At 40.0% G+C, this 23275-nt stretch overlaps 1 protein-coding gene across 1 annotated transcript in view; it reads left to right on the top strand.

The window, feature by feature from the left end:
- Positions 1–23275, top strand: part of Pde11a (phosphodiesterase 11A) — a 353700-nt gene that overhangs the window by 124360 nt on the left and 206065 nt on the right. The window contains exons 4-5 of the mRNA XM_034496108.2: positions 3548–3688; positions 19293–19357. Coding sequence (XP_034351999.1) covers positions 3548–3688; positions 19293–19357 — 206 coding nt within the window. The remainder of the gene's footprint in view (positions 1–3547; positions 3689–19292; positions 19358–23275) is intronic.

The raw sequence follows: 23275 nt of genomic DNA, 5'->3' as shown, positions 1-23275 counted from the left end.
TGACAGTAAGCAGATGAACATTGCTGACTACACAGCCATCTTCCTTAGCGTGGCTGACCGCACAGCTATCTTCCTCAGCGTGGCATAGCACGCCCTTCCTCTAACTGGGTCTCCTGTTCATTTTAGAACCGTGTCTTGCTCGTGTATTCCTTTCATTTCCTATTCCAGAGATATTTCCATGACTTCCAGATCACAGCCTGTTTGTTTCACCTTACCACACTTCTACTCCCTCCCCATTCCCCCTACCCTGTTCTCCTCTGTCTCCAGGCCTCTTCTCCCTTAACCTGCCTCACATATTCTTCAGGACCCAGCACATCTTCCTTTCCCCACGTACTGTCTTTCCTTGTTCTAGTGGAGATACTCATCACATTATTATTATATTTGACCATGGCCCTCTTCTACAACCGCATTATTCCCTAAGAGAAACTTCTTGTACTAAGACAGTCTTTTTATCCTTGTGAATGGCACAGTTTACTTATTCATTGAATATGTATTGTGTGGTTCTCATGAGATACCGTCTGTCCTTACAGAACTTACTATTCTAGTGGGAACAATAGATAATAGGAAGAAAAAAAAAAAACACCACCCAGTGTCAGACAGTGATACGTGTTATAAACAAAGATAAAGTGAAGGAGATGATGGACATGGTTATGGTGGGGTTGATTAAGCAGACATTTACTTTTGAAGCTGATGGAAAGGTGTCTATAGGGACACGATAGAAGGACAATGAAGTGAGAGACCCAGCCATGGGAAGACCCGTGCAGAGTGTCCAGACCATGGACATGGCAGGTGCAAAGGCCCTGTGTTGTTGGTGGATTGGGAGACTTCAGGGATCCAAGGAGAGGATGAAAGACAAGCAAATGAAGATAGGGAGCTGAATCCAGGGCTACCGGGAAGGAGGGCCTCTGGGCAACTCGGGAACTGTTGACTTTAAGGGTGATGGAAAGCCACAAGCAGATTTTGAGCTGATTGCAATTTACTTTAAAAAGAAAAAACCCTGGCCTCCTTGGAAGCAGGGAAGGGCTGAGGAGGATGGGATAATGGGCAGGTGACAGAAGGCTAGGAGGAGAGGGAGAAGACTCCATTGAGGTCTAGAGACAAAGTGACTGGTATTAGAGCCTTAAGAAGTGAGAAACTCCCTCCAAATCAGTGGCAATGCATTCAGGGCTTGCTGGTGTGGGGACAGCAAAGGAGACTTTGGGTTTATGCACACGTGTGTGGACAGCAGAGACTGGGAATATGGACCTACATTTAAGGGAGTGTAATATTAGGGATGGAGATTGTGTAAAGCCAGAAGACTTGCTGAGGTAATCTGGGAAGACTGTGTGGAGAAGAAAGAGCAGAGTGGAGGAGGATCCAAGGGTCAGCTCAGGAGTAGAAGGGAAGGGGCACACAGCTGTTTCTACCCAGAATCGATAGTAAGAAGCAGAGCCCATCACCCTGGGAACTGTCCCCACCAGCTGTTCAAGTGTTTGATCGTCCTAGATACACTGTCTCCTCCTCCTCTCCCGGAGCTAGTCTTTTTGCTATTTGTAAAAACTTTCGCCATTCGTTAACAAAGCAGCAATTTTTAATTAGATAGAATAAAATTGCTGTAATATGATTTGTCAGTGCAAGACTCTGGGGGCATTAATTTTTCCTTTGAGAGAAATGTTCTTGTGGAGAAGGGCCAGAGACTCTCCACGCAATCATAACAAATTGAAAAGTTAAATAATTGTTCTGTTAATATGACCCATCTGAAGAAATAATCTGAGTGATTAAGGTAATGATGTTTCCCTCTTAATAACAGGGAATTTGCTTGTAATTACTCAGACAATTGTCTCCCTTTGAAAAATTATTTCTTTTATTTTTTCAGATTACAATTAGATCACGTCTCCCTTTTATTCCTCCCTTCAGACTCTCCCATGTATCCCTTCTTGCTGTCTTTCAAATTTATTGATTAATTATTGTTATGTACATGCATACATACATACATTTCTAAATACATAGACACAGCCTGCTCAGTCTGTATAATGTTACTTGTATGTACATTTCATGGCTGTTTGGTACTGGATAACCAAATGCGTGTTCTTCCCTGGGTCAGAATTGTCTTCCATTTACTGTCTTTGAACATGAAGTGACAGCGCATTTAGTCTCACAGCAGTTTGCTGTCCAAATGCCAAAGAGGCTGGCTTCAATTAACACAGTATTTGCAATCATGTTTCTCTTTGCTTTGGAAATCATGGGGCAGTGTGATCCTTATCCTCAGCCATGGTCCTTCTTCAAAGAGAATGCTCCCCAGGAGCTTTCGTCTTGTCCCTGACCTCGTCAGCTAGATTCATTTAACAGATCCCTTAACTCATTCAAATGCTTTTCTTCCTCAAGGGAGTCAGAGAAGAAATTTTGTTTCAGATTATTTCAGGACAAATCAAATTTCAGGACAAGCCATTCCTGCAGTTGAAAATCAGCCATGCCCCTGGGCTGTTGATCAACATTCTGATGCATAAATTCAAACCTGTGTAGTCATGGAGTCCTTTTGGGAAAGGTCACAGGCAAATGAACAGCTTGTCTAACGCTACTAAATAAAACACAAACCAGTTCAGTGGCCCTGCGATTCTCTGACGGCTCTGAAAGAAGCGTAATTTCTACCACCTATAAATAGACTAATTGTTCTGCAAATTCTGAAAAACAAAAGAAACAAAAGTCACTAAAAATTCCAAACAAATAATTACTTCAAAGCATAAATTGCAAGCTCCCTTTGGTTAGAGAGAATAAGAGGGTGCTGAAACTTAGTTTTGAAATGAGTACACAGTGTTCAACTTTGTAATTCAATCTTTTCCATTAATTTATGTGCTTTTCAACCTGCCATGTTAACAGTGATTTTAATGAGGGTTTCTTTCCTGAGATACACAGTATCTAATGTTCTAGTGGACAGTTGGGAGTGAGGCAATATTTCTTCTACTTGTATAGAGAAGTTAATGATTAATGTGAGGATACATATCTATACACACACACACACACACACACTCACAATATATATATATATATATATATATATATATATATATATATATATAGTCTCAGAGCCTTAATAACATTTACCTGCATGATTCTTTCAGAATTCAGAACTCTGGAAGAGATAGGTATTAGTGAAAATGGGTATCAAATTGCACCATAGAGCTATTTTTTCTTAATAGTGAAGAAAGCCTGCTTTGGAGTTTTCTGAAATAAATATGCTCTGGAGAGAGCCAAGTACTTGTTATTTATAAAATGTCATTTTTGTGCTCAGTCATATTGAAGAAAAGCCACTGTAGCGGGTAAAGTACCCACATGTAATGACTAAACTGTTACTGTTACACTGGCCACTGCATTCTCTGGTTGTATTTTTCAATCTCAGAGTATGTTATAAAGTGAGATTGCAGAGCCATGTTAGAAAAACCATAAATGTTTTAAAAATTAGCCACATGAAATATTTGTTATTAGAGAAAATACTTCATGGAGTTTTGAGGGAGGAAAACCTGATGCCTTTCTGCCTTAAGCTCCTAACTACATCCATCTCTGTCTCCAGGCCTTGCTGGAGGTGGTCAATGACCTCTTTGAAGAACAGACTGACCTGGAAAAGATCGTCAAGAAAATCATGCATCGGGCCCAAACTCTGTTGAAATGTGAACGCTGTTCCGTTTTACTTCTAGAAGACATTGAATCACCAGTAAGTTATTCCCCTTCCCACGCGTGTGCCCAAGCACACGTGTGTGTGTGTGTGTGTGTGTGTGTGTGTGTGTGTGTGTGTGTCCAAGACTGAGTGGAAGGCAGTTGGGTTTATCTGCAGTTAAACTTGAAAACAGATTGTCTGTGTTTACACCTTAGCCCCTGAGGGAACATTTCATATGAGAGGTTCCTTCCTTTAGATTATTTTCCTTCTTGTCCTCACTCTGAAAATTAGTCCTGTAAGGGAGTAGGGACCTCAGAGCGCTGTTCAGCTCTGTGTAGCTAACAGATGATTGCTCTTGGGTGCACAGTGATTCCAGGCACCACACAACTAAATTAGAAGGCCAAGTGCAGCCCGTCATCTTGTTTGATCGTGTTTACCCACTGCGGGTCAGACTCCTCTCCTATGGGTGTGTACTGTAGTAGGACAATGTTGCTCAGTCCTCAGAAGAGGCAGGAAAGCAAGCAAAGGACCAGAGCAAAGTCCCCTCAGCTCCCCCGTGGATGGTTCCTGAGTCTGCTCAGTGAGTTCAAAGACCAAGAACTGTCTATCAATTAAGAGCTATTTCAACATCTATGGGAATGGTATTTTAAGATATTCAACGTAAAAAGTTAGTGCCCCCCCCCAAAGAATCTGAGGCTAAAACTGTAATGACTATTGTAACTTTGCATAGATTGTTTAGGATATGTAGATACATATATGTATCTACAAATGTATATACAAATGTGAGCCAGGGTTTTGTCTGCAGAATTCACACCAAAAAGCCAGGGCTGATAGCTCATACTTGTCCTCGCAGACGGGTGGATCCCTTGTGTCCACTGACCAGCCAACTTATTTGTCAAGCAGTGAGAGATCCTGTCTCAAACAACAAGAAGTATGAAAAGTACAACCTATGCCACGTGCATGCACAACACCTCTCCACATACACACATACAGAGAAGTAGACATGCACTGCACACACAGAGACACACACACAGAAACACACAAATAAACAACAATAACAACAAAACACTAAAAATTGACATTTGGAAAAGCCAGGATTTTCTCATCTAAAGGCTAAATGAATCATAACTAAAAATGAAGAAAGCAAGAGATTAGAAAGAGGACAGAGAAAGCCCTAGAAGATGTGACTCTTGAGTCAATCAGACTAGGAGAGAGCAATGTGTGTTGAACAGTGGGCCTTCCTCACAGTGTCCCAGGCCCAGGCCTTCCTCACAGTGTCCCAGGCCCAGACCTTCCTCACAGTGTCCCAGGCCCAGGTCTTCTTCATGTTGGCTCATATTTAAGTCTCCATACATTGATGATAGTGGAAGAGGCAGTAGATGGTGGCTAAAAATGTCTCTGAGCACATGTTAAGGGGAGAGCAGAGAGATGTCAGTGTTAGTGAAAGCCAAGGGGCAGGGAATGCCCCACAGGCTCTCTAAAGCCTCTGAGAAGCAGGAAAGACAAATGTCGTTTTCTCCATGCCTAAAAGAAGCTAACATGGAAGGCTGGCACCTGAAGAAGGCTCCTGGCCAGGCTGGAGGAGGTGGGGTACTACATCCTAGACTTCAGGATTAGGAAGGATGCTGCAGAAGCCAGTGAAGTGTCATAGCCCATAGCAAGGAAGAAATGAAGAGCAACTGTTTCTCTCCAGAGCACCCAAAAGCTGCAGGCTACATGCTGAAGTTTTTATATCTGAGTTTAAATCTGAAAATACTGAGAAAGCCTGGCATGCTGCATTTAACTGTGGTGTTCTCTTTTGCTTTCTATCAAAACAAGCAGAACTGAGGCTCAAGAAGAGATGTAGTTGACTTCTAGAAAAAAAATTGTAAGTTCCTTTTTGTACAGTTTTATCTGTGGCCTTAGAAGTTTGTGATCAATATGCCAATTCCCCTCTCTAGTTAATCATTCATCGTGTAGTTGATTCATCTAGGTGACAAAGGAAACATTTATAAACAAAGTCAGAGAATGATGGGTTATTCTATAAGTGCTGACAATTTAGAAAAAAAATTAATGTTAGACTCCTAGTTTAAACCTGTTTTAATTTTATAACGGATAGAATAATTAATATCTTACAACATATTAAATAAATGCAGGATCACTTAAACTCGATTCAGAATGGAACGGATACAGTGTTAAAAGAGGCCTAAGAAGCATTTGAGAAAACCAAAGCTCGTCACAGACAAATCAAGGCCATACATACACTGTGAGAAGCTGTCTTTCACGAGGGAGGGAAACCACTCGTGTCTCTGCAAGACACAACGCTCTGGCACTAAAGCTTTACACTTTTGTCAGTAGTAACCAGGGAGCACAGCTGAGCTGATTTCCCAAACCAGGAGCTGGCTGGCTTTTTTTCCTATAATACCTTGGGTTTTCTAGGCTAGGCAGTCTCTGGTACAGTTACTCAACTCTGGCACCATAGCAGAAAACCAGTCATAGGCAATAAATTAGCATATGTATGGCTGCCTGCCAGTAAAACTTGATTTATAAAAATAAGTGGTGATTCAAACTCGGCTTGTACATGGTAGACTCTTGTCTTAGAAAATCTCCCCCTCCATAATTAATAAAAAAAAAATTCAGCGTATAATAAAGAGCCTAGAATATGTGCAAAGATGCCATAAAATGAATGAGAAAACCAAAGGCCTGACACAGGACACATTCCAGAATCATTGATTAAGGATTTTTATGAAACGAGATTAAACAAAACACTGTGTAGCTGGAAAAATAAATGTTGAAAAAGGAGCTACAGAGAAGTCAGAAATATACTGAGAAGGAAGAGTAAGAGGAGGAGAGGGAGGAGATGGAAGAGGAAAAAGGGAGGATGGAGGGAGGGGATGAGGGGGAGGAAGGAAGGAGAGGAAGGAGGGGGAGGAGAGACGGGGAAGAGGGAAAAGAGGAAGTGGAGGGTGAGGAGAAGGAGAAGAAGAGGAGAAAGAGAGGAAGAGGAAGAGAAGCAGAAGAGGGAGAAGAGGAGGAGACAGAACAGTTCATTGGTAGAACTTGGAAGAAGAAATTTTGAAGTCATACAGGAATGGATATTACATTTTTAGAAAGCCAGAAAGAAAAGAAAAAGACAGCTCTAAATGCTTTAAGGAGCATGAAGAACAAAATTGAAAATGAAATGGAAAAAAGTAAATTACAAAAAAGAACGATAAGAACAGAGTCATAATGAAAGTTCAAAATAAGGATAATTCACTGCCTCTGAAGAGAACACGACAAATGGAACAGAAGAAGGCTTTCAGAATTCATAACTCTAGGACAGTTTATTGAAATAAAGTCAAAGTTGGATTTACAGATTGAAAGAACACTATTCAGGAGAAGTCAGAACTCACTGCTCGCCACTGAAATATGTCTGATGCTAATGGAATTTAAAGACAGAAAAAAAGAAAACGGATCTGTGGGCATCTAGGCAAAAACTTGGGACACTCTGGAAAAACTTCACTCCAATGTTAGGCTTCTTAGATGCAGTCCTGAGGGGCTAGAACACAATGGAGAAATATCTAACCAATCCTCAGGGGGAAAATGTGGCCTTGTCATTTAAAATCCACGCAAGTCCCAATTCAATTATTTAATCCCAGGGGGTTTCAAATATGCTTTCGAATATGCAAGGGAGATTTTAAGATGCTTTCAAATCTGCAAGAGTGTAGGGGGTACAGTTCCAAGAGCCTGGAGAACATGGCAGCTGTGATCTAGCCGTACAAGGGATGAATGATGCCAAGGTAAATAAGTGCCACATCAAGAGCTGGGTGTGTTTGAACATGCAACTGAGGCTAAACCAAGGCCTATACTTACAGGAATATAAGCCTTACATTATCAACTGTAGCAATGGTGCTGGTTCCTGAACTTGGAAAACATGACAACTGGCAGTGGGCTGTGTTATGCAGAAGCACGCTGTCCTGGGGGTGGGTATGGCCCTTTTATGTTTGAATGTGAAATGTGAAACACAGGCTCATGTGTTTGAATACGAGTCCTCTGTCAGCTATTGGCACTGTGTGGGAAGGTTGGGGGAACCCTTAGGAAATCCAGCCTTCCTGGAGGAAGTTGGTCACTGGAAGCAGGTCTTATGGCTCAGCCCCACTTCCTGTTCACCCCTTGCTTCCTAACTGTGAGTGCACTGTAACCTGTTGTAACCTCTCTCCTGCCATCATGCCTTCTCTGCCTGATGCTAGGTCTCCCCCACTATGATGGGCTATGTCCCTCAAACAAAGCCAAAATAAACTCTTCTTTCTTTATGTCCCCTCTCATCACATAATTTATCACAACAAGAAAAAACCTTAGCAACACAGTTTCTTTTCTACTAAGCAGTATTAAGCCGAGCATTTGTCTGGGGAAGAGATGCTCCTATGTCCTGTCTCGGATGTGTGGCCCGTAAATCAGTTCTGAGAAGTGATCTGGGTCAAGAGAGGCCAGTGCCTTGCAGTCCTGATACACGCACAACTGTGCACCCCAGGCTCACATGCAAATAGCTTCTCAACAGGTACCTTTGATTCTGTGTGTTATCTTAATTTTGATGTACCATGTTAATCAGTATCCCTTTTTGATTGTGCTTTATGGTTTTGTTATAAAATCTTTGCTTTCGGTTATAGCAGTGAAACACACATACATATACCACACACACACACACACATACACATGCACACACACACACACACACACACACACGTGCACGCATATGTTATTTATATCTATCTGGTATTGATTGCCTTTGAGGATGAGTCTTACATGTAGCCAAGGTTGTCTTCACACTTATGATTCTCCTGTCTTCCCTCATAGAATTGATTTTTTTGTTCTTTTTGTTCTCTTTCTCTCTCTCTCCCTCTCTCCCTATCTCTCTCTCCCTCTCTCTCTCTCTCTCTCCTTCCACCTACCTCGCCCCACCCACTGTTCTTTGGGGATGTTTGTCTATCTCTGCAATAAAAGCACACAGTATTAATTTCTACCATTTTACAATAGTTTGGTATTAGATGGGGTAAGTCTTCTATATTGCTCAATTTTAAAATTGTAACCTCACCGTATCCCAGGAGCAGAAGAGGAAAGCCCTCTTCCCATACTTCTCCTTTGTCAGGGAGGCTTCCAGAGTCTACACTCATGGTCTTTAGGCATTCAGGTACAAACTGGTATTTACTGAGTACCAAAAATAGAAACAACGAATGTCTTTCTAGATAGTCCCATGCCAAAATTAAAATCTCACTCTCTTTTGCTTCTCTTAAGTGTTTCCGTCTGTTGATTTTAAGTGACTTTGTCAATTAGAGAACAAAACAAACCCCTTATCTGGACACTGCTGTCAACATGAGAAAATGCGTAGGCTTTTGAAGTGAATAGAGTCAGCTTAACCATATTTCACCCTAGGAACCGTCAAAGCAACGCCTGTCACTTCTCTTAGCTTCCAGTTCATGCACTTACTATTATCCCTGTGTCTTCTGGAGCTTGGGCAAGAAAAGCGAGTGTAGAAATTGCAGTCTTAGGTCCTCAGGCACCATCTCACTTTTGCTATTTCCCAGTGCTCTCTCTGTTCTGATCATCCTGGTGGCCGGCAGCTATTTCCTCGCCCAGCATGCTCACAGGTACTTCATAGCTAAGCTTATGACTGCAGGGCTCCTTTCTGGAGCTCACTAAGTGAAGCAGAGCTAGCCATGCACGCTGGCTTTCTAACATGAGTCCTGACTCCTTGGCCTTGTGTGCATAAACACTCAGCGAAGCCAATGGCTGGGAGATTGTTCCCATGTCCTACATCTGAGGGGAAGTGGCAGACGATGAGTGTTGTCCAACTGTACTAAACCTGTGTGTGATTCCAACCCCTCACTCATAAGTGGATTACAAATACTGCTTCAGGCTTCCTTTTCCATCACCTTTCTATTTTCCTCTTTTAAAAAACTTTCCTTCTACGGGGAGCCGACTTGAGATTTGTTTTATTTTTCTTTCAAATGGTTTTTAGAGTACAAAATGGAAGACACCTTCTTTAAACTCTCTGACAATCACCTAAATGAGCATTTTTGCATAAACATGCACACAGTCAAGCTCTAATATTAATGCATTATACATAAACATTATATATTCATATATTAACTTTCCTTATTGGGAATCAACTATGTATTATTTTGAGCTATGAACCACCTTAACTCACTTTGTTAATAAGTATCCATTAATATATCAACTCACACATTGGCCAAGTCCCTGCTGGCCATCTGTGCTGTGTTCTGTCTTACGTCTCTCATACTTGTAGATTTTTCTATAGCAGTTACAGAATCGTCATGTTATAGCTCGTGTTGCAAACCACAGAGCAGTTTCCAGCTGTCTTCTTACTTTCTATATCTGTACATCTCTGCGTTCTCTTGGGTCTGTATTCAAACATCATTTCCAGTTCTTCTGCCCTGGTCCTTCTCTCACTGACTTTACTAATCTCTCACATGGAATTGTTTCCTAGTTCCATCTTAGCTTGCAAACAGGGAAGTCTCTTCAATCAACTATCAATATGGATGGCTTCTACTTATCTTCCCACTCACACAGCTGCTTTTTCCTAAGCTTCATTTACTTTCACAGTTGTCCCCTGGCTAGGCAATAGCATTCAACATTCAAGGCTCAGAACGTCTGTTGCCAGGTTAACTTTTTGGTTTTCTCTCGAATGTTCTAGCCCTTTCTTTCCTATCCACTCACCTCCCTATAATCAGTCTGGGAGTGTGTTCAGATCTCTATTTTTTTTTTTTATGTAGGGTGTCTGTGAAAAACACAGTCACTGGACAGTGAAGGAGATAGCTCTTCAGGCTATTGCAGCAAGGAAGGTGCTCGTCAGTGAGGAACATGTCAAAGAAAAGAAAAGGTGCTTGAGATTTATGGGAGCTATGAGGTTGGAGAGCCGTCATATTTTGGAATACAGATGGCAGTACCATCTTTTGAGAATAGCCATTTCTAGAACATTGGTTGGAGGTTTCTTTATCAGAACTACTTTGGACTTAGGGTTCGGATAAAATTTAACACTGTCCACACCGACTGTTCTCTTCAATCCCCCTTCCGCACCATGTATTGTTGGTTTACTATCTGCCTCAGGGCCCTTGAAGACTGATCTCTACACAGCGTAACACTTAGGCTGTTTTAGCCTCTGGCTTCCAGTTGAGTCCCACAGACTGAGATCAGCACAGAGCTTATGGAACAGGTGTTGCTGTCTCGTCACCCTGTTATATAGGTGGCTGTGTTCTTCTATGGTCCTTCCCTACAATCTCAGCTCCCAGAGGAAACCAACAACGCCACTTCCTTCTTCCATCCTCTCTGTGTTGCCTCAGATTTAGAAGCATTAATTGTTTGCAGTTACTAGTCATTGGGCACTTCCCCGTTCCCTGTTATTTATTTTTACAGGACACGCTCCCATAATTAGTCTCTTTATTGAAATAGGTCCCATTAAACTCTATGGGTTTATTTACTGTCTACTTCCTGCCAGAATAGAGAGGTCTAGTGCCGCAGCCTGGAAAACCACGTCTCTGCTTGGCTTAGAGCAGTCTACTCACTGCTCGGGCACAGCTCACATGGCGTTCTGATTGTAGCCTTGTAGGCTTTGGTAGCCTTGGAGCATCTGTCAAGGTAGAATTATGTATCTGTAAATTGCTTCCTGGTCCATATTGTACTATACTGTGAGTTACTTAAGGATAGGGCATTTCTATTCCTTTCTATTTCCAGAGGCCATCACAATGCCTGGAGCACAAAGTACCTCATAAAGGCTGACTGAGCAAACACATCAAAAGCTCATTAACATAAGGGAAGAATTTGTAAAGAGAGGGCAGTGGGTGATCATTGTAGGCAGTCTTTGGCCTTTTTGTGTAGCCATCTTATAAAAAAATTTTTAAATTAAGAAAACATTTTTCTTTCGTTTTTTTGGTTTGGTTTTTCTTTTTTTGAGATGGGGTCTCTCTGTGTAGCCCTGACCATCCTGGATCTTGCCCTGTAGACTAGGCTGACTTCAAACTCATGGTGATCCATGTGCCTCTGCCTCCCAAGTGCTGGGATCAAAGGTGCTCACCACCACCACCTGTCGACAAAAATTTAAATTGATGACTACTTAGTTGTAATTTTCTTTTTGGTGGCAGCAATATCTACTTGAGTATAGCTTTGGTTCTGAAAGTTGTTTCTTTTTTTAAAAAAAATTTATTGGATATTTTATTTATTTACAATACAGATGTCATCCCCTTTCCCCATTTTCCCTCCCTATAACCCCCTATCTTATGCCCCTCCTCCTTTATGCTTTTATACCATTTTGATTACATGCATGTATTAAGGTCAGTTCTAGGTTGAGGGTCTAGCAATACAATAGATGCAAATAGTCAAGGAACAATCAAGAAAATAAACATAAATAGTCAAAGAAAAAGCAAGGCATTAAACCCAATTACGTGAACACCCCCATGATCACTGTTTCTAAAGCCTTATCAGGATGACCAAAATATCTGAGCCAACTTCCCTGACCTAGCCCAAGGTCATTTTCATGTCTGAAACCTACTTCCTTGTTCTAGCCTAAGATTTAGATTCCTGTCTGAAATTACTTCTTTGTTCTAGCCTAATGTCAAATTCCTACCTGAAGCCTACTTCCTCATCCTTGGCCAATGTCATATTACTGCCAAGCAGCCCATTTCCTTGTGAGATGGCTCAGTGGTTAAGAGCACTGACTACTCTTCCAGAGGTCCTGAGTTCAATTCCCAGCAACCACATGGTAGCTCACAGTCATCTGTAACAGAATCTGATGCCCTCTTCTGGTCTGCCTGAAGACAGCTACAGTGTACTCATATACATGAAATTAAAAAATAAATAAATAAAAATACCCTGAAAGTTGTTTCTATGTGGGAAGAACAGAGGATCCAGATTAAGTGCCATTTGATAGATACCCAAATTAAAAAGGCTTCTTCTCTCCATGGAGCTTTTCCAAAGAACATTCAGGGGAATCTCAGGGGGATCTCACTCCCATCGCTTGGCATCTGTCGTTTTCCCAGGGTGCAGTCACTAGGCTGATCAGGGCAAGAGGAACATGAAGCCATTTGTCCAGCTTCACTGATCTGGAAGCGGCTGCTGGTGCTTCCCTTAGCAAACCCTTCATGTCTTTATGCACTGGCATGGCTGTGATCATTTTGTACTCACATGATAAAGTCAGAATTGAATTCGTGTAGCAGATTTTATAAAATAAATAAAACTAAGATTCAGAATTGCCTCAAATCATGAATACAGTATGAATTCTGTTATCCTTAATTTATAGTTTCATCTGTTGCTTTTTGGTTATGATTGCTGCAGCTTTGGATATTCGATACCAAACAATTATCTATTCAAATAGCTATGTCTTTCCCTCTCCCTCTCCCTCTCCTCTCTTTCTTTCTCTCTTTCCCTCTCTTCCTCTCTCTCTCCCTCTCCCTCTCTGTCTTCTATCTATGTTTCCCACCACCACCAACTCTGTCTCTAGGGCCTATCTCTAGGGTCTAGATCTTCTGCCTCAGTTTCCCTAGTTCTGAGATCACAGATATCAACTACTAGCCATGCCCAACTTAATTCATTAGAGTTTGTATACATTCATTTTAAAGCATAAAGACATGAATTTGTTAATAGAGACACTTCTGAGAGTGAAGGTGAAAGAAAGCACTATTTTTGTCCCAGGATGGTGTGCTTAATTAAAGGGTGTTTGTCCTATGACAGCCAGGACATGTGTGTGTCCCCAAATGTATTCCCTGCCACTGGCCTTGGTGCCTAAATTTTCTATCATTACAGTTTTTTTTAGAAGATTATAATTCCAGAAACACCCCTTTCTGAATTATAGAACAATTCCATCTATTTATCATTAATTAATTTATCATTACCCTTTAACAATTCAGCAGGCAATAACCTGGCCCACAGAAAGTTCTAGTGATTCTCAATCTCTCTAATGCTGCAACTCTTTAATATAGTTCCTCATATTGTGGTGATACCCAACCATAAAATTATTTTTATCAGTATTTTATAACTGGAATTTTGCTACTGTTATGAATCATAATGTAAATATCTATGTTTTCTGATGATCTTAGGTGACCCCAAGGGGGTCACAACCAATAGGTTGATAGCATTGCTGTAGATCCAAGATTGCCACATTTATTTTCTGTAAAGGTTTATCTAGTAAATATTTGGGGCTCCATTGCAATATAGTTTCATCTGGAACTTTGTATCTCCATCATTATAGTAGAAAATGAATACACTCTGTTTTAATAAAACTTTATTATAAAACAGGCTATCTCTTGCCTATACCTGCTCTAAGTAATAGGAGACAAATAGATGAGGTTACATCCCCAGGATTCTGCTACTTCTCAATTATTCATCTTGAACATGCACAAAGGCCCAAGTATAAACTATGCTTTCCAACAAGTTGCTGAGGCAAATTTAGCTGTGGTTTTTAAACTTCAGGTTGTCCATAAATGACAGACTGTATAAAGAGATTTTATTAGTAGGTCTGGGTCCCTGAATATGTATGTGGCTTTGGCTTAGATTTGTGGCAGTAGTAGAGCCTAGACCGCACCAGAAACCTTCAAATTCAGACAGCCTGGATCCAAATCAGCTTCAGGCACATCATGGGCCCAAGGCTGATGTCTCAGTTCTGCCCTAACTTGTTTGGCATATATACATGTGGTTTTGGCTTTAACAGTCTCTTGCTGAACTTACTTATTTTATTACTCTTTTGATAGGATTCAGGCCTGCTGCTATTTTATTCTTACATTGTTTGCTGTTAGCTATAGGCTAGTAAGTATTGGATTCGTCTACCTTGCTATTTCAGGTTTCATGTCCTACCCCTAAATAGCAATTCTACACAACCTAGTAGCCCATATAAGACTTTCATACAAGTATTAAATTTGTGAAAACATTTCTATCCACATTTGTATATTGTTTCAAGATTTAAATACTTCATTTTTTCTAATCCTGTTCAATTAAGTACCAAAAGAACTTAAAACTTTTGAGACACGTAGATGGTACCACATGCTTATAGTCTCGGTTTAGGAGGCTGAAGCAGGTGGATTGAGAGTTTGAAGATAGACTGGGCTACATGGTAGAACACTTTCTCAAAACAACAGTAATAACAATCCAGAAAATGTAAAAACATAAGTGAACAAACATTGCAAGCACTTATGACATTGTCCATATGTGCAATGTCATGAGAGGTTTTCCCAAGCAAAAAAGGAAGAAGAGAAAGCAAAACCAAATCAACAAATTTTAATCTGAAGTGTGTTATATGAAGGTAAGACTCAGAATAAAGAGCTTTGCTTTGAGCTTCTGAACAGCCAGAGTAAAGGGAAAATTTCTATAGATTTTATAATTCTCTTCATCTAGAAGAAGGAAACACATCAGGCATCAGGGCATCAGGAAAAGAAAGTCTGATCCTGTGCTTTAGAATTTAAATTATTTTATTGAAAGAGAGAGGAGAGAGAGAGAGAGAGAGAGAGAGAGAGAGAGAGAGAGAGAGAGAGAGAGAGAGAGAGAGCCTGAGAAAGTCATTGATAAGGTTAAGACAGGGAAACTAGTGGTGTTCATGTTCATCAGTTTGGTTCCAGAACCACAGTGGTCAATAATATGAGTCCTGGTCTGAGGCCAAAGACAGAACCAGCTGTGCCAGTGTCTCAGGGCAGGACAAGATGGACACCCTAGCTCAGAGCAAACTCTCCCTTCCCCTTCCCATCTGTCCAGACTCTCGGTGGTGGTGATGGCCTTTGCTCATTGTACTGATTCAATTACTAACCTCTTCCAGAAACATCCAGAAGTAACACCCTAGCTCAGAGCAAACTCTCCCTTCCCCTTCCCATCTGTCCAGACTCTCGGTGGTGGTGATGGCCTTTGCTCATTGTACTGATTCAATTACTAACCTCTTCCAGAAACATCCAGAAGAAGACAAATTCATCATTCTAAATGGTGTTGAAGTTTAGCAACTGTGTTTATTTGATAACTCCCTGCTTTCTGTGGTACTTAATAAACACTAGATAATTAATGTTTAAACAGAGCCCAGCTAGTATTAATATTTGATTATGACTATTTTTCCTAAAGATACAGGAACCTAAGAATTAGTATGTAAATAAATTTTTACATAATTACGTAGTTTACACTGTTACAAAATACAGTCTACAATACAATCTTTGTTTCTCACACTAATTGTAACTTTAGGGGCTCCCAAGACCACCCTCTATTTTAATGACTGGCTAGAAAGACTTAAAGAATATAGTGGCAGTGAAATGTGACAATACATATCACCAAGGCTTGAACCTTAGTGTATAGAATCTTAAGTGGGGCTCAAAAACCTAGTTGGCCATCCATCTATTTAGCTAACTTTCATCTCTGTTCTTCGAGAGGTCAGATGACACCATGAGGCCCAAAACACTCTACACATAGCCCTAAATTGTACATTGGTGTGGCTCAAAGCATCGTTCTAAACATATTGTTGTTGTCTGGCTGTGCCAATGTCTCCTAGTGCATGGACTCATTTATCAGACACCTCAAGGATTTAGAGCTTTCTCTCCCAGGAGCCAGGGGCAAATATGAAGATTAAATTCTCTCTCTCTCTCTCTCTCTCTCTCTCTCTCTCTCTCTCTCTCTCTGTGTGTGTGTGTGGTGTGTGTGTGTGTGTGTGTGGTGTGTACACATGCATGTACAAATATACATGTACTCATGCATGTAGAGAACAATGTCAGCTTTTACACCTCTAATGTCAGCCACCTTGATTTTAGAGACAATGGCAGGGTCTCTCATTGACCTGGGACTCAACAGGTAGGCTATCCTGGCTGGCCAGTAAGCTGTAGGGAATCTGCCTGTCTCTGTCTCCACAGTGCTAGAATTACCAATGTATGTCCCTTCACCCAGGATTTATTTACATGTTCTGGGAAGTCAAAAAAAAAAAAAAAAGGTCTTTATGCTTATGTGGCAAGCACTGAACTATCACCCTAGCCCTAAATTCTTTATTTATGAATCTTACATCTGATTTTTTTGGAGGGGAGGCAAGTTTTATGTGTAGCTCTGGATGTCCTGGAACTTGCTATATAGATAGACTAAGCTGTCCTTGAACTCATAGAGATCTGCCTGCCTCTGCCTCCAGAGTGCTGGGATTAAAGGCATGTGCCACCCCACCTCTCACATTATAACTAATTTTTATCATGGCTTCATAGGCTGGTTTACTGTGGGCTAGCTGCACTTGGGAGATGTGTACCCATAGCTCTCTCTTTATATAGGAAACATGTATTTATAATGGCAAACAAATGAAGTACAATTTGAACCTGTTTTACTATTATTTTGTTTTAGGTTTTTAGGGTCTGATGTAGATCAAGCTGGACTTAGACTCCTTAGTTAACCTCAGACTCTCAAGGGCTTCTTGAATTTCTCACCCTCCCCTTCCACCTCCATTCCCAAGGGCCAGGATTATAAGCATGTGCCATCATACTTAGTGTATGCAAAGCTAAAGACTCAGCTCAGGGCCCCTGTTAGGAAGTTCTCTACAAACCAGAAAACAATCTCCAGCACTTGGCCTTGGGTTTTGCTTGTTTTGGTTTTTGCTATTTATTTTGTTTGGAATTTTTTGTTTTATTTTGTTTTGGGGGTTGTTGTTTTCTGCTTGTTTTCATGTTAGTATTTTTAAATGCTCATCATTTATATTTTAAGAATCAAACATTCTCAAGTTCTATCAAGAGGTATTTATATATCTTATATTCTTTGTGATTTTATGCCTATGCATCTATAGCTTAAAATTCCCCATTCAATCTTATAAAATGCTTCCAGATGGAAAATACATTTTTAAAATATCATCTTTTTTTCTCTTTATTCTTGGGACGTTCCTTGGGATTGATTCTTAAAGTGTAAAACCAGTGTACATGTACATGTACACATGCATGCATGCACTTGATGAGAGACTATAATTACAAATAAAAATAAATACTTGTAAAAAGCCCTAACTTTGCAAAAATATAAAGTAAACATGTAGAAAAATGTATTGAATTCATTAATGAGAGTAACAGAAAGTTGGTGAAACTGATTCTAAAACAGAGACTATGCTGGCTAGTTTTTATGTCAACCTGACACAAGCTAGATTCATCTGGGAAGAGGGAACCTCAATTGGTAAAATGCCTCTATCAGACTGGCTCTGGGTAGTTGGTTTCAGGGTATACAGGAAAGCAGATTGAGCAAGCCAGTCAGCAGCACCCTCCTATGGTCTCTGCTTCAGTTCCTGCCCTGACTTTCCTCAGTGATAGAGTGGACCTGAGTGTTGTAAGCTGAAATAAATAAACCTTTTCCTCTCCAGGTGACTTTTGGTCATGGTGTTTTATCATCCGAATTGGAAACCCAAAAGTAGGAGTTGAAACAATGCTAGCCCAAATGGCCACATTATACAGACTTTTTTTTTTTAAGTGATTACTGTCATCTGGGTCAATGTAGTTGGAAGCACTGGGCTTTGATTTTCTGCTGCACAGCAATCATATGCTTTTCCTCTTACATAAAATTCATTTACATTGCTGTCAGTATTTTCAAAGTTAACACCTTCCCTGACAAAAATTTTAATGTTCTATAAATAGTAAAATTAAGTCATAAATTATTGTTGCTGATATTAGAGAGTTCAAACTTATTTATTGGGTCAGAAAATGAAAAGATATATTCCTCTTGGTTTCTAAAACCAGAAACAACTGATGATATTATATTGGTTTTTTTATTTGATTAATATAATATGGTGCTAGGCCAAGTTATTTTAAATCTGTGTTTATTCATATTTGGACACAGTATATAGTCAACAAATAATTGTGAAATGAATTTTAAAATATTTATTTATTTATTTATTTATTTATTTATTTATTTATTTATTTATTTAAGGATGGAAGTCTTACTGAGTAGTCCTAGCTAACATGGAAGTTGCTATGTAGGGCAGACCAGCTTTGGAACTCACTGAGATCTGCCTGCCTCTGTTTTTAGGAGTATTGGGATTAAAGGTGTGTGCTACCATGTTCAACACAGAATTAAAGTTTCTAATGGAAGAATTTATCTGTCTGTTTTGCCTTTGAGCAAGTCATACACACATAATTAACAGCTGCAATCCTCCTGCTGTAGGCAGAGTGGAGTAGTGTGTAATGGACCATGGAATCAAACCAGCATGGTTTGAATCTTAGTTCTACAAGCTACTGTCTACATGTCTTCCTGCATAACCATATAACTTCTCTAAGCCCCGATTTCTCTTCGATAGTCTGGGGATCATCTACTTGGCCAACATTCTGTAAATATTTACCCATACACAAGGATTGGCTATAACTTGCACATGCCTTGTTTGCAATAAAATGGAGGCTCAACCCTACAGTGTGAATTTTTTTTTTTAAGAAGAAAGAACTTGATGCACTTTAGGCAAAATAATGGAAAGAAATTACAGATAATGAAAGATCAAGCTTGCAAGCCCAGGTACCAAATAGCTCTTGTCAAGTGGTGTTGGTGATATTTGCTACAGAAAGAAGTCAAGCATAAAATGTACTTTCTCATCTTGGGACCTCCCCACTGAAATGGCTCTTTAATCCCCAATTATTGTAATGATCATCACAGAGATGAAAATGGTTATTGCATCATTCTGAACTGTGGGGAAGCTTTAATTGACTTGGATTTGCTGTCTCTCTGTATGACACAGGTGGTGAAGTTTACTAAATCCTTTGAACTGATGTCCCCAAAGTGCAGTGCAGATGCTGAGAACAGGTAAGGCTCCTGGGGTTCTGTGCTTGTCTTTCGGTGTTTCCTGGTCCTTGATGTTAGCTGTGTTGCATAATTCTTTGAGGATAGTAGTTGCTTTGCTCTGTATCATCAAGTGCTGCCATTTCCCACTTTTCTGAACTTCAGAACTTAAATAAAAGCTATGGCTGAACAACAAGTGTGTACAAGATACATCTCCCTTGCCATGTATTCTTAAGACAAACTTGTAGGATAAGGTTTGGTGGCACAAGTCTGTTAGCCTAGCTGCTTGGGAAGTTCAGTCAAGAAAACCCAAAGGTCAAGGCACACCATTGCTATAGAATAAGACCAAGGCCAGCTTGGGAAGCTTAGTGGGATCCTGTCTCAAAACAAATACTGAGAAGACGGCTGAGAGTTTAACTCCCTACCAGAGTGTTTGCCTGGAATGAGAGTCTCTGGTTGACTGTCAGTACCACAAAAAAGAAAAGACTGAAATTTAATACTTGTGATACATTATAATCTTGCCTGTAGACTTTAATGCCACCCCACACCTTAGCTTTGTAATGGTTTGAGAATCTCAGAATTGCTTTGGCAAGGAGTATGGAAGAGCTGGGGAGGAAGCCCATTTTCTTCAATCACCAGCTTTTGGTTTTGTTTTACATCAAGCATTTGAAACCAAACATCTAGCATTGAAGCTGTAAATAAAGCTAATTTTTCATAGTCCCTAATTGTTTAGAAAGCATAACTTTCTGCTTCATTTTGACCCCCTTGCTTGCTCATATTTGGCCAATAATATCTTCTCCTGACAAGAAAGAAGAGTTTCAAGCAGTTTGTCTCTGCTGGCATCTTTAAAGCTGTTACAGTGAGGGTCAGAGACAGCCCAGGAGTAAGTACCCTTTAGGTTTGCACTTCTAGGAAAAATAGCTGGGCCACTACAAAAGTTGACTCTCTTGACTTTGATTCATCTCCAGAGGGAAGGGTAAGAAGTAGTGAAACTAAGCAAAATGCAAAGATTCAGAAAATAATGGGTCGGGTGCTGAAGACAATATGAGGATGCCACTCCTAATACTAATACCAGTCTCAGGAGTGAAAACAACTTCCATTTATTAGGTGACAAGTGTGGTGATCATGTGCTGACTGAGGATAAGTGCTTCACCTCCCCAAATCTTTTGAAGTAGGCATGGTTAACTCTGAAAGGTAGAAGAAAAATCAAAGGTTGGCAATGTCCTAGCTAACCTTAACTGTCAACTTGACACAGCCTAGAATCACCTGAAAAAGAAATCTCAACAGAGTGATTGTCTTTATCAGGTTAGTTGTGGGCATGTTTGTGAAGGACTGTTTTAGTTGTCTACATTGATGTAAGAGAGAGCCTATACATGACTATACATGACTCCACATGTGGTCCTGGTCTATATTAAAAATGCTAGTTAAGGACAAGCAAGTGAGCAAGCAAGAGAGCAAGCTGAAAGCAGCATCCCTCCATAGTTTTTTCTTTAAGCTCCTGCCCTGACATCCCTCATGACAAACTGTGACCCTTAAGTGAAACTCAACAGAATCCTTTATCCCCGAGTTGTTTTTTGGTCAAAAGTGTTCTATCACAGCCATGGAAAGAAAACCAGAATAAGCAAGTTTAAATCACTTGGCGAAGGCCCTGTGACCAACAAGAAGTAGCCTTACCTCCAAGGACAACTCTTCTGAACTGTAAACTTTGATTTTGTTGTGATTTTTAACTTAAAATCCAACAAGTGATCCCATATAATGAATATCTCTTAGGTTAATGTTTCTCAAATCTGGTTGATCAATTAAAATCAAGTTTGGCAAATTTGGTAAAAACTTAATTCTCAGGTATATGCTGAGATATTCCTATTAAATATATTGAAAATGAAATACAAAGATCTATATATTTAAAGGACTGTCCAGGTAAATTTCTGTTTGAATATTCAAGGGAAATTGGATTTTTAAAAATATGTCTTTAATTTTGGAAAACAAATATTGCATTAGTTACTTCTCAAAATACCAGACCAAAACAACTTTTTTAAAAAAGAAGGGTTTATTTCCACTCACAGTTTGAGTGTAAATCTGTCATGATGGGAGAGTCATCCCCATCTGTGACGATGGGAAGCATGAGACAGCTGGTTGCATTGCATCCCATCGGCAAGCAGAGTGCAGAATGGACTCACTCACCTCACCTTCTCCTTCTTATTCAGTTCAAGATCACAGACCATGATGCCACTTGCATTTAGGGTGAATCTGCCTACTTCAAATAATCTAATCTAGAACCACACACATAAAGATCTGTGCATGGTTGGCTCCTAGGGGATGCTAGGTCCTCTGAGGTTAAAAATTAGATCAGTGTCTACCATCACAGAAAACAGGAAGTCAAAATGGACACTTTGTTTGTTTATTTATTATTTATTCAAGTCAATTGTATGAATTTAAGAGAGGACTAGGCTGTGTAGCATGCAATTCCATTTATAGAGCATTGTTTCAAAAAGCAAAATTTCAATATCAGAGAGAAAAGCAGTAGAGAACAAAACTTTAATGTGAGCTTGGCTAGAAAAGAGAATGAGGATCCAGCTTATGGTAGACCATCTGAGCCTGGTTAGTGATGGTCCAGCTTATGGTATACTGTCTGAGCCTTGTTAGTGATGGTGCCTGGATCAATAGATATAAAGATATTTGAAGGGGTTCACAGAATTTACACTAAAATGACTTGTGATCTCTGTGGTTCACAATTTAAACAAAAGTTATAGTGAGAAGTTGAATCTCTTTGTAGGAAGTTTTTATGTTCATGAGAGTACAATTGTGTTGGAATCTGTATTTCTTCATGTCAGCCAGTCACATTTAGGCATAGAGCCACTGGGGTATACTCAGAAATTTTCCTAAATGGAATACTGTAAAACGACAAGAAGAATGTTAGAGAAAATATCTATAGATGCTAACTTCACCAGTCATTTATCTCTCATGCTGTATCTCCCATTTATGCGGCTCTATTTCCGTCTATGTGGGCTCTGTGGAGTTCCTGAGACATGTCTTTTAATACCCCAGTGCTTCAGCGTTGCTGGTTTTTCTGCTGTTGGGCCTGTTCACTCAGCTACTTCAGAGTTAAAATTTTCTGGCCTTATGATTGTTTTAAAGAACTTCTATGTCAAAATGAAATGACCCAAGACCCAGACTGCCCTTGGAAAACTTTCTGATGATAATAATAATAATAATAATAATAATAATAATAATAAAAAGTCGGCTTTTCTTTAAAAAGACATTTTAAAAGTGCCTTTGAACTCTGACATTATGAGACAGTCCCATTCATCTTTCTATTTATGGCTTCTAAATTAATGGAGAATGTTCATCTGTCTCAAAAGACCTTCCATTCTTTGCCCAGTGATTTTCCTCTTGCAGATGTGGATTCTCCACATCTTAGTGGAAGTGAAAGGAATTAAGACAAGCAGCCCCAATGTGTAGTTGGCCAGAGGCACTGAGCAGGTGTTGAACAAAGGACAAGGCTCCAGATCACAGCCTTTCTCTCACAATTTCAGCCCTTGTGTTTACCTTCCATCATATAACACCTTCCCTGTAGACGTTGTCCACTAAAGCCCCCAGTCTGAACATCACTCAGGAATAAAACAGTACAGCCTTTAAAGAATGATTCCTATAGCTTCAGTAAAGATTTGTCAGGACACTACTGTACTCTGATCAACTCCAGTTTGAGGTTTGCTGATTCTTAACTACAATCCTTGGAGACCTTTTATTTTTCCTAAACAAATAAGTTTTATCACTGACTCATTGACCAAACCAGCTCAGTTAGTCAGTGGATTATCCAGGGAGGGATCGAGGATTGAAAAGAAAAAGAGAATTAGACAACACTATAATTTATAACATGACCCTAGCCAGTTCTGAAGCTGAAGGCAAGTTTATTTTTTTCCAGCCTGCTTTTATATCATTCTA

The sequence above is a fragment of the Arvicanthis niloticus genome, chromosome 2 (assembly GCF_011762505.2).
Source record: "Arvicanthis niloticus isolate mArvNil1 chromosome 2, mArvNil1.pat.X, whole genome shotgun sequence".
Lineage (NCBI taxonomy): Eukaryota > Metazoa > Chordata > Mammalia > Rodentia > Muridae > Arvicanthis > Arvicanthis niloticus.
The sequence above is the reverse complement of the archived record's forward strand: the minus strand, read 5'-3'. Positions and strand labels throughout refer to the sequence as shown.